The sequence below is a fragment of the Zonotrichia albicollis genome, chromosome 3 (genome assembly GCF_047830755.1).
Source record: "Zonotrichia albicollis isolate bZonAlb1 chromosome 3, bZonAlb1.hap1, whole genome shotgun sequence".
NCBI lineage: Eukaryota > Metazoa > Chordata > Aves > Passeriformes > Passerellidae > Zonotrichia > Zonotrichia albicollis.
In genome coordinates, this window is record NC_133821.1 from 82,606,431 (window position 1) to 82,618,689 (window position 12,259).

At 36.1% G+C, this 12,259-nt stretch overlaps 1 protein-coding gene across 4 annotated transcripts in view; it reads left to right on the top strand.

Moving 5' to 3' along the window:
* ATAD2B (ATPase family AAA domain containing 2B) overlaps positions 1-12,259 on the top strand; it is a 73,748-nt gene that overhangs the window by 18,371 nt on the left and 43,118 nt on the right. For all 4 annotated transcript variants that reach the window (XM_074538027.1, XM_074538029.1, XM_074538028.1 and 1 more), the window contains 10 exons: positions 2,010-2,112; positions 2,647-2,755; positions 3,927-4,043; positions 5,070-5,145; positions 6,925-7,023; positions 7,938-8,049; positions 8,480-8,595; positions 9,378-9,552; positions 10,325-10,413; positions 11,184-11,343. In XM_074538027.1, the coding sequence (XP_074394128.1) occupies positions 2,010-2,112; positions 2,647-2,755; positions 3,927-4,043; positions 5,070-5,145; positions 6,925-7,023; positions 7,938-8,049; positions 8,480-8,595; positions 9,378-9,552; positions 10,325-10,413; positions 11,184-11,343 (1,156 nt within the window). The remainder of the gene's footprint in view (positions 1-2,009; positions 2,113-2,646; positions 2,756-3,926; positions 4,044-5,069; positions 5,146-6,924; positions 7,024-7,937; positions 8,050-8,479; positions 8,596-9,377; positions 9,553-10,324; positions 10,414-11,183; positions 11,344-12,259) is intronic.

Consider the following 12,259-nt stretch of genomic DNA (forward strand, 5'->3'; position numbering starts at 1 on the left):
GATTTTTTAAAATTAGAAACCCCTGTGTTCCAGTGCCATGTCTGTGTTTTACTGTGGGGATGCATTGAGACAAGCTAGACTGTGGTTTGAGTTACAGCTGGGTCTGGGCTGTGATTGCCATGGTGTCCATGCTCTAAATGCAGAGCAGCTTCCCAGGCTTTCATTGAGGAGTAAGTTACTCTGTCCTTACACATGGATAAAGCTGTGTGTTGGCAGTTACTGCAGAGTGCCTGACGGGCTGTAAATCCACACCCTAGTTTGTTTCTTGGTAACCTGTTTATGTAGTGATACCTTAAATGTCATGTAAATTGGTGATTAGCAGCGGTGCTTGGAAGCATTCTAGATTTTGCTTGTATGATTTGATCATAAAATATCAAAAGTTTGTAACTTTCTTTTGTTTTTGTTTTTTACCATTTGTTAATAATTCACATAGGGTGGGTGTCACTTTTTGACATTTACTGTGCAGACAAAGTAGGTCAGGGAGGCACGGTCTGGTCTGAGCATAGGAATGGGAGCCAGAAATGCTTTTTCTGAAATACTATTTCTCTTTAGCCCTGGGCAGGTCATTTAATATGTCCTGATCTTCCCACCTGTAAAACAGGTTTTAGCAGTCACATCTCTGAGAGACTGCTTTCTCCAGAGCTGGAAAATGATGTAAACATTTAATTGTCAAGTATGATCTTTATTTTTAAATGTATTCTGTTGAATCTTTTATTAATTTATTTTTTTTTCCGACTTACTCAGTAACTACTTGGTATCAGTGTGCAAACTTATATTGAGTTACATTTATTTTTCTAGTTGCAATTGAATCTTCCTCTCCTCATCAACAGTAGGGAAAAGTCTACCATGAAGTTGTAATTTGATAAGATCATGGTACTGAAGTCTGTATATGAGCTTTTACTTATAACAGTGTGTCCCATAATCATTGGAGGTTTTTAAGAACAGGTTTGACAAAAGTCTGTCAGGAATGATTTAGGCATTCTGTAGTGTGCTCTTGCCTGGCAGAGCATGTTGACTTTTCCAGGTCCCTTCCAACCCTATTTTCTTTGGTAGCAAACTTCAGTGTGATTTTACTTGAAATAGTTCTATCACTCATCACAGATATTTTGGAAGAATTATTTAAAATGGAGAGGAGCTCTCATAATGAAAGTGTGGCTTTACTGACTTACATCACCAGAACTTCCACTGTCTTCTTTCTAGGCAGTCTTTGACTGTTTAGATTTACTTCTAAACAGCTTGAAGAAAAGGAAATGGAGGTTTCTGTCTTTGTACAAATATTGTACAAATATAGCAGAATTCCAGTTAAAAGCTACTGTAATCACCATGGAGAGCAGTAACATGGTCTTCAGGACAGGTGGCCAAATAATTGACTTGGCCTGGCTAGTACTGTGCTGTTCTCTTCTTTAGCAGTGAAGCATCTTGGCCAGGGTTATCACTTACATGCCACTGCTGTTTTGACAGCTGTTTACAAATACTCCAGATAATGAAAATGCTGACTAAATAGTAGATGAGAAATGATCGTGAGGTCAAATACTGAATGATGAGATTCTAGATGTTACTGATTTAATAAAAAGCCTATATGTTCTAGTGTCTCTTTGAGGCCAGGGTAAGAAACTGTAAATCTTATGGGATGGAGGCATTAATTGCATTCCCATTATTATAATTATATAGGTGAAAAGCTTTACTTTCTTATTTTTCAAATTTAATCTTGTCTGACACCTAATCTAATGTCTCAGCAGTTGCAGATTTATATGCTGCAATTTATACTGAGCCAAATTATTTTTAAAAGTTTGTTAAAATACTACTCTCTAATTTGAACTCCAGACTTTAATAGCATCAGCATTTCTTCTTTTACATACTTATTAGTTTATATTCTTTCAATTTTGTTATGGTTAGGTTTGTAGTTAATTGATAGACAACTTAAGATGTTGAATGCTATGTCCAAAGTTCTGCATGGCATTGTTTAAAGACTGATTTTTTGTGTGTGTTAACTGTTGCATATACTTTAGTACTGCTGAAGCTGTCCTGCAGGAAATGGATAATATTAACATCAGGAGGAACAGGCGATCTGGGGAGGTGGAACGGCTGCGGATGTGGACAGACACTGAATTTGTAAGTGCAGAGTTTCTGAGATCTTGGATAAAAGTCATATCAGTGCAGAGCATGTTTGTTTTTGCAAACACCATACATTTATCTATAGCTCTGTCTAAAGGTTTATGATTTTCTTTGATGGATAACATTAAAAAAACATGATAAACTAAAATTCAGAACTAAATTAGTGGATATACGCTACATTGTTTCCTTTATTGATAAATTCATTGTTGTGCTGTCCTGATGTGCTGTGGTGGCTCTTTGGTTTGAAGCATACTCTGGTAGCCTGGAAGCAGCAGGACCCGGGACTATCATCTGCTTTTTTCATGAGAACTTGATACTGATGTTACTTTGTATTAGGTGGACTAGGTACTGTCTCAGAGATTTACTTTAGCATCTATTATATGAGACTACTTTTGTAGTCTACCTATGGAGAGCTCTGCTGGAAAAACACTTGAGAACTAGAGATTGTGTGGAGCATTATTTACTGCACTGGGACTAATACTGAGTTACTTGGGACACTTCTGATGGAAGTGTATGTGAATTTTATTCCAGGAAAACATGGATATGTATTCTCGAGTGAAAAGAAGGAGGAAGTCACTGAGGAGAAATAGCTATGGGATTCAGAACCACCATGAAGTGTCCACAGAAGGGGAAGAAGAAGGTAGGGGTTGTAAAAAATAGTGGGGGCTTGTCCAAAATACTTATAGAACAAAGTTATCCTTCCCATAAGATAGTAATATATTGCACTTCAGAAAGCAGAACAAAGCCTGGTTTCTAAATGTTTGTATAGTAAATTTCCTTCCTTCTGTTTTTCTTAATACTAAGTAATTGGAGCTTTCCTTCCATTCTGCGTAACAATCCTCTGGTGGAAATCAGGGTTTTGTGAATGTAGTCTACAACTATGTGTGTTCTAACTGACTTGGTGTTTCTCATGTGCTGAGTGGCAATTGCCAGAAAGAATTTGTAATAGTTAGGCCTGCATCCTTCCTTTGGGATAAGGTATTAATTAAAGTCTCCTTTCTGTCCACTGACGTTTTAGGAGGCTTGTAGGTGCACAGCTGTATTTGAAATTGTACTTTCCTTTAAAAATTTGAATGAAACTGGTCAGTGGGTTCAAAAATTACCAGGAAAGAAGGGATTGTGCCTAACTTTGATTGCCTGATCAGCATCATGCTTGGGCTCCTTAAAAAATCCTACTTAAAGTTCAGGCATCCATACAGGTTTCAGCATACTGCATCTCAATTTTTAACTAAAACTGCTGTGGAAGGTATGGTTTGTCCCAATGAATAAGAATGCAGTCCTAGTTCTGAGATCCATGGATGGAAGTTCTGATCCTGTTAACAGATGTACCTATGTTGTGCCTTTATACACAAAGTATATAAAGTGTATTTCTGTGTTCTTTGCTTTGTTTAAAAATGATGCTGTGAATCATAAAGTTGTACTTATTTTCATGCTGTGTCAAATATTTGGTTTATTGAGGCTCCTGTGGGAAAAGAGATGAAAGGAATTATCCTTAATTTGAAGGATAGTTATTGAAGGAAAAATACAGTGGATAGAAGTGATATTTGACGTATTTTACAGCTAAAGCTGTTTTGACTGCATTTATTTTTCTTTCTTTTGCCTTTTCAGAATCTTGTGTGAAAAACTAGAAGGGAGTTTGACAATGTGCTGTAGATTTATCATGACCTTCAAATTTCCACTGATTTGACGATTAGTGTTAATTAATAAACAGGCAGTAATTCTCAGTGGCTATTAAAAAGTTAATTTTTTAGGATGAAGGTAGCTCTGACATGAAGTGGAAGTGTTCTGAAAATATTTTTACCCCCCAACAGAGTCTCAGGAAGAAGATGGAGATATAGAAGTAGAAGAAGCTGAGGGGGAAGAAAATGATCGGCCATATAATCTCAGACAGAGAAAAACTGTTGAGAGATACCAGGCCCCTCCAATAGGTGAGGAACCTGACAGTGCTTGACCTGCAGGAGTACCATGGATGTGGGGAGGGAATAGTTGGGCTGTTTCTCACCCCTGACAGAGTAACAGGGATGCAGCACTGTGCGATTTCCACCCTGGCCTGTCGTGGTTCACCATGTGGATGGGACTGCTGAGACACAGTCTGTCAGCTTGTCAGTGGTGGTGGCATTGCTGCTTCATTGAACTCTGCCAAATACCACCCTGTGCTGGCCTCAGGGCTGGGGGTGAACGGGGTTTAGGTCAAGAAATACTTGGCAGAAAGCAATCTAACAAATTAGGTGACTCCATAGAAAAAATAGTTACTGTTATGCCTTTTTCTCTTCTTGAGTGGTAAGCCTAATTCATAACTGTGCATAAATGGCATACCAGCAGTTATCACAAATGAGAAATCTCAGGTATTTCAGTGTTCATATAGTCCAGCTGCCTGGCAGCTTCAGGACTGACAAAAAAGCGTGTTATTCAGGTCATTGCCCAAATGCCTCTTATGACAGGCTTGGGGCATCAGCCACTTCTTGGGAAGCCTTTTGCAGTGTTGGACCACCCTCTCAGTTAAGAAATGCTTCTTCCTGTTAAGTCTGAGTTTTCCCTGGTGCAGCTTTGAACCATTTCTGCAAGTCAGAGGATCACAGAGTATTTCTTTGATAGAGAACTGCTGTGGTTTATTTGTTCAGTGAAATTTCAAGATATCCCATATTATCAGCTCTGAAGAGGTTTCTGAATGGACTTCAATGTCCTGCAAATAAACTCAAAATGCTAGTGCCCTGGTTGAATTACATTCTGTGCCATCACATACACTGCTCTAGTAATTTGGGGAGGGCGAGGATGAAATTCCTGTGCCTGCATCAAGTCAAGTATGGTGGTAGTGACAAAGCCCCCTGCCGAATTCTTTCCTTAATTTATGCTTTTAGAGAAACAATGATAACCTTATTGATGAAAATTGATAATCCAGCACTTCTGTGCTGCATTAAGATTAGTTTGTTATTCTTTTGTAATTGATGTTACAGTGCCAGCTCATCAAAAAAAGAGAGAAAATACGCTGTTCGATATTCACAGATCTCCTGCAAGAAGAAGCCATATCAGGTAAATGTCAGTCTTCTGGTGTGTAATTGTTTGCTTTCCTTTGGTACATTTTGGTAGCTTTTGATTTTCAAACCATTCTTGAGTTAGTTGCACAGTTCATTCACACATGTGAGTGGCTCTTGAATTGTATCCTGGATTCAGATCCTGATCAACATCCAGACAGGGGTGTCATGGCACTGTATAAACCTACTAGAAGCTTTGTGCTACACAGAGTGGAAACAGGTGTGCTACAACGCTGGAAAGAATTCTGCATGGCACACTGTAGCTTTCTCTATAAGGCCATATATTGAGTATTTAAATCCAATGCATCAGTTTAACAAATAGCCCCTTTCTGTTCTATAAAACTGAGCAAAGCAGGTTAATGGTTTTTATTTTCTTTCTCTTCAAATTTCATGCAAGAATTTTCAACAATTTAATAAAATATTTAGCAAGCATAATTTTTGACTCTTATGTTTTGTGTCAGAGAAGTCTGGAATGTATCAAGTTGTCTTGGAAACTGTCAGTAGGCTTTATGTAACAAAACAGATGAGATTACAGCTTAAAACATTTTTTAAAAAATAAACTTACTCAAAGCTTCAAAAAGACAAATCTGTCCATGAGCAGAATCCAAGTAAATGAAAACTAGTCATAGCTGAAACTCTTGTCTTATTGCTCAATTTCATGGCATAGTGAAAATATATAAAGTAAATTAAGTAATAGCTGAATCTTAGGATTCTGAAGTTTCTCTGTAATACAGATAAGAGTTGGTGGTTTGTTTTTTGTCCTTGAAGAGCATATGACATTTTTTGGGGTAATATCTGGATTTGTACTTGTACTTACTATTCATATGTGAAGAGTGTGTAAGTTATTATCCCTTTGGTTTTAGCCTGCTCATTACTTGGCCCTCATTTGATCCCTTCTTGTCATAAGAAGTCTTCTCAATTGCTTGATATTCTCTGATATATTTTGAAATGTATCTCATTTTTGGTCATTGAACAGTAAAATTGATAGACCATGTTATCCGTTGGCAAAAACCAGTTAATTCAGTGCACTGGTCATGTTCATACAAATAATGCAGCTTTCCATATTCACTTAAAATCCAAGAGTTTTTACTAGCAACCAACTTCTTCATGCAAAAGGGCTGAGTATTTAAACTGAAATCAAATTCAACACTTTCTTGTACAGAAGATTTAATGTACATTCTCTACTATTTCTGAAATACTCCTTTTTGTGAAATACTGTGATACTAAAATGAGAAATGGTTCATTGAGACTTTGGATAGTAATTTTACTTGGATTCAGATTAGAAGTAAAGGTGTTTTGAGAGCCTGTTCTGCTATTCAGAATTAATAACCTCGTAAAACGAGATTATATACTTTGTCAAGTATGGATTTTTTTCAAAGAATGTGTAAAGGAAGCATCAAACTGAGTATGGAGACTTCGGTATGTTTGTTATGTTAGAGATGGCAAAAGTAGTTGGAAATTTTCTTAAGTACAATTGCAGCTTATTGACTGAATATTCAAATCACATTGCTGAGGTAGCATGGACTGGACCACACATTTTACAGGGCTCTGCCGTTCTAATAATGTTCATGTTGAATTCACATAATCACTGTGGCAGTAAGAGCTGTTGTTTCCCTCTCAGATTATTTTGATACTTGATGAAGCTAGAATTTGCATGCATCTCTAACCTGAACAATACTGTACTTAGCATTTCAGTTTCATTTTTATAGAAGGACCAAAACATGCCATTCCACTGCAAAAAAGACTGAGTTTTCTGTTTGTTTTGCCACTTCAATAGGAGAAAGAAGCACGCCATTCACAGCAGTGATACAACCTCTTCAGATGAAGAACGTTTTGAAAGAAGAAAATCTAAAAGCATAGCCAGAGCAAGAAATAGGTATCAAAACATCCTTGGTCTTTAGAATTGTTTGATCTTATTATTTATGAGAAAACAAGTAGAACTACTTTATTATGTTTTATGAGTTCTGCAGACTTTTGATTCTGCTGGTAATTACCTGCAGATGTGGTTTAGGAGGAGTGATGGTTATATATCAATTCAGGTTTTGGAGTCTTATGAGTAGGTACTTAATAATAGTGATAAAAAGATGGAAATATAAGAGTAGCAGTTTGATTCAGTTGGATTATAAAAATCAACTCCTCTTGGTTAAAATTGGTGTAACTTTGTCCTAATTAATTCAATTGTACTCTCAGCTCTTCACTCGTCCTGTTGTGTAAGAGTTCATGCATTCTAAACACCTAATGCACATTTTTTTGACCTTACATGTATTTAGCAGTAATCTAAAAATGGAAGATCTATAAGTAAATTTGTTCACTCATACTAGGTAGGAAAATTCTGCAGGAAAAAAGTTCCCTCATCTTTTTTCCATCTCTTCCTGTCTGCCACGTTGTTCCCTTTCCATTGCAAGGAATTCAAGCAACGTACAATGACCAGAAGTGTAGTTCTGAGTGTAACCTGTCTCTTACTAGTTCCTTTCTTCCTCCCTTTAACTATGTGTTGACCTGATGTAGTATCTGTGTAGGGGCTTAAGGGAAGCAAATATTGTTTCTTCTGTGTTCAATCAAAATAATCTATCCCGCCTAGTTCTTCAGATTGAAATGTGTGTATGGATGCATAAATGTTAAGGAACTTCCAGATATATAGCCATAGTTACCACAAAAAAAGAAGATTAGTTTTGTTTACCAGTCTGGGAAGGTTATCTCTTTATGTAGTAAAAGGTATTTAATCTCTTGTTTCTTCACCTCCAAGCAATGAAAGCAGTATTTATTTGGTGTTTGTTTATTGTTGAACAGGTGCCTGCCTCTAAACTTCCGAGCAGAAGACTTAGCTAGTGGAATCCTTCGGGAACGTGTGAAAGTTGGGGCGAGTTTGGCTGATGTTGACCCAATGATTGTTGATAAATCGGTAGGTTTTGTTAGAGCTTTTTATCTTCCTTCCCTGAATTATGCATAAGCAGAATTCTCCACAGCCTTTTATTGATGTTGAAGTAAATTCATGAAAAAGCTCACTGATTTTTAAAAATTTTATTTTATTGTTACCAAAGCTTTTGTCTCCTTATTCCTTTGGACTACAAAGCATTTGCTCTGGGACTTAGACTGGATCTCTGTAGATGTCCAGGCAGCCCTTGCACAGTTAACTTGAAAACCAAATGAGCCTCATGTGGGCAGCCAAGAGTTGACTTTCTTAGCTGGTTTTTCACACATTCAAAATTCAGGGAAATCCTGTTGATCAATGCAATATTTTTTTAAATTTGTTTTCATATGATTTATAAGTAAAGGTGCTTTTGTGGAAAGCTGTTACAATATAAACTTAATATGTTTTTTTTTTTCCTAAGGTGTGTTTTGATAGTATAGGGGGATTGAGCCATCATATCCTTGCACTTAAGGAAATGGTAGTGTTTCCTCTTCTCTATCCAGAAATATTTGAAAAATTCAAAATTCAGCCACCAAGGTAGGTGTATTTACTCTCACTGTTGTATTTTTTTAATTAAGCTCTGAGGAATTGAAAACACATAGGTTGATTCTTTCCCTGAAGTGTTTTACAGTTCAAATAGATTTACATGTTTGCTACCTCACTTGTGTATCAGAATATTTAATGAGCAGGATGAAGAATTAAAAAAACCTAGTATATTTTTCTTGTGGGGGGAAGGTAAACTTTGTGATTTGGTTAAAGAAAGAATTTTCATGTCTTTTATTTAGGAGTACCTTGCCTTTTTTTTCCCATTATGTTATTAAATATTTTACTAGATCAAGGAAAAGGCTGATGTTTCTCTCAATAATAGTATACTGGGATTATAATATTTAATAATGTGGCATCTTGGTATGTGATTTAAATGGTGTTTAAGTTAATTGAAAAATTGGGGGTATTTTTGTCACTTAATTACTTCATTCCAAAGAAGTAACAAATATTGATTAAGGTATTACTTAAAATCTAATACTTGAAGAGGTAGTATTTAACTAATGTAGAAGAATCCTTTGGCAACTTAATATGCCTTTGATTAATGTTCTTTACAAATCAAAGTTTTACTGATTTGAAAGCATAAAACAAACTCAGATGTTATGAAGTCATGTTAATACTACAACATTTGTATAATACAATACTACTACAAAATAATAATACAAGATCTTAAGTCATTCTTCTCCAGGCTCCCTGTCTTCATTATAAAATTTGACTTGGAGTTTTTCAGGAGACGTAAAATAAGTTTGTGACTGTGTTGATCCATTTATCTTCAGGGGCTGTTTATTCTATGGTCCTCCTGGAACAGGTAAAACCTTGGTAGCTAGAGCTCTAGCTAATGAATGCAGTCAAGGAGACAAAAAGGTGGCTTTCTTTATGAGGAAAGGAGCAGACTGTCTCAGTAAGTGGGTTGGTGAATCTGAACGTCAGCTTCGACTCCTTTTTGATCAGGTTAGAAGAAAATACATTTTTCTTGATGTAATTTCTCTGTATGTTGTGTTTTGTGATTTAGGTAGCCAAAGGTATTTCCAATTCAAACTAAATAACTGTTCAGTTTTGTAATTTAAGTAGGATTTTACCAAATGTCATATTTGGATGAAAAGAGTAGGGGAATGCTGTCAGTGGCTTTTCTTGCTCTGGAAACTCGGAGGAAGAAGTCTCTTGATTTCTTCATTAATGAAGCAAAGTAGTTTGGGTAAAAATTGGGGAAAAAAACCCAGTCAGTTTGAGTTTGACTGACATGTTCAAGATAAATGCTACAGAGGGGAGTGCATGCTTGCCTTGGTTGTGTGTCTATTTTAGTGTTCTTTTATGGCTTAGAAGAGATTGGGCGAACAGAGTCGCACGAAGCAGTAAAGCAGTAGCTCAAAGAAAAGTAGTTGTCAGACAGAGCTGTCTAAACAAACAGATTGTGAGTGGATAAGATTGTGTTTTCTGAGTGTCAGGTGTGTGTTTGTCCTTAACCTGTCCAGCACACAGTAAAACTGGTACACTGGTGCCATCTTGCTTACTCAAAGTAGACTGCACTCTGCTTTGCTTTGAAACACTGCCGGAGTTGGAAATTCAGTTTTCCTTTCAGACTTTACACTTTCTAACAAAGATGTCTCAATATATGTGTTAGTTTAGCATGTTAATGCTTCCTAGTGAAACCAATGTTCAATTTTGATGGATAAATTAGGAATTAACAGTGAATTCAATTTTTGTTTTGTTTATTGCATACCAGGCATACTTGATGAGACCCTCTATAATCTTTTTTGATGAAATAGATGGTTTGGCTCCGGTTCGTTCTAGCAGACAAGATCAGATTCACAGGTAATATTTCTTCTATGCTGCCCTTATCTTGGTATAGGGTATATTATCTTGGTAAACTCTTAAAATGTAATTTTTTCTCATTTCACAGGAAAGCTTGGTACTTTTTCTGAAGCCCACTTATACTAGAAAGGACAGATTGGTTTTTTGGTGTTGAAAGTCATCTTTTCAGTCCTTCAGGCAAACTGTAATTTGCTGGGAATTGAATTGCACTGACAATTACCCTTCAGCCACATTATTAACTACAAGATTTCCACAGCCATTCCTTGATTTGCTGTTTTGTGCTGTAAACAGATCGTCTGTTACCAGCCCAATAGAATAACCAGTTGAAAAAATGTTATTCTAGCATGTTGAATTGTAATGTTCTATCAATGAACTCTCACCTGTGACTTTTATTCTTAATGGTGTGATATACAAACTTATCTTGTGTTGCTATCTTGTCATTTTTTAGAACATTTCTTACAACAGTTTGCTCTTGGCTGAATTTTTTTGTGACTGCTGTTGATCTCAGTTTTGCTGTGCTCTGTAAGGCAACACACTTGTACCTGTCATTCTATAGGTCGTGGTATTTTTGTGTCCATGTCCCTCCACTCTGCTGAGAGAAAGTTGGGGCCAGCAGATCAGGAGGCCAGTGGAACTTAGGACACCTGAAACTGTTATGTACCTGTTTGTAGCTTAGCTTTTTTCTTTTGAATATATTAATGTTGCATTTGTAAATGCAGAAGTTCTTGCAGTGTTCCTAAAACTTTCTTATTCTGAAAACTCTCTTGTAGCTCTATAGTGTCTACTCTTCTTGCCCTCATGGATGGACTGGATAATAGAGGTGAAATAGTTGTAATTGGTGCTACAAACAGACTGGATTCTATAGATCCTGCACTCAGGAGACCTGGTCGCTTTGACAGGGAATTTCTTTTCAACTTGCCTGACAAGAAGGTAGAACCTGGAAAGGAGATTTATTAATAAACATCTGTAGCATGCTAAACATTTGAATGCCTGACAACCAAGCTTATGAAATAAAAATATTCCTTCTTGTTTGTAAGAATGTTTCGTTTAGGAAGACATTTTTAGTACAAACAGATTGTATACATGAAATTGTATTGAGCTTCAGATCTTCAGGATATAGCTAAAGCTAGGCAGAGGTAAATTATTCACAATAAGCTGTATTGCTTATCTCAAAACTATGGATTTGTATAATGAACCTTAACTATCTGGGGGCTGGAAACTTATGGTAAGACAAAATAACTTTAAATCTTGTAGACTTCTAAGCATGTAAAAAATGTAGACTCACAGCCAGGCATTACAATCCTGGCAACAGGAACATTTGGGTTTTTTTCTAAATTTACATAAACTCAACCATAATACTTCATGAATTTATACCTAAAATTAAATGTGCTTTGTATATGGATAGATTTATTTAAATTCTATAGAACTTTTAGCTGAAATTGTTTTGGGATTCATGTGTATGTGCTGTGCTACTCAACCTGTTAGTTGGTGAGGCCTTTGACAGTAGAACCTGTTACTCATAGGTGCAGTAATTAAAAATGAAATCATAAAACTATGATAATTCCTAATAGAACACGAGTTTTGATCAGTTCATGTATAATAATGTTGATCAAACAGAAATTAAAATGTGTAACTGGTGAAAAAAAGTACTGCTTATATATGAAATTAAAAAGAAGGGAAAAGTTTTGTTCTTTGGAGTGCTAAGACTGTGGAATGCTAAGTTCTATTTTATATGTCTCAGTTACATGCCAAAAGTAGGTAAAGTAACTATAGATTCACACAAATGAAGAATATTTTTTTTTTCTGTGATAGGGATTTGACTTGCTAGTTTTTTAATCTAATTTTT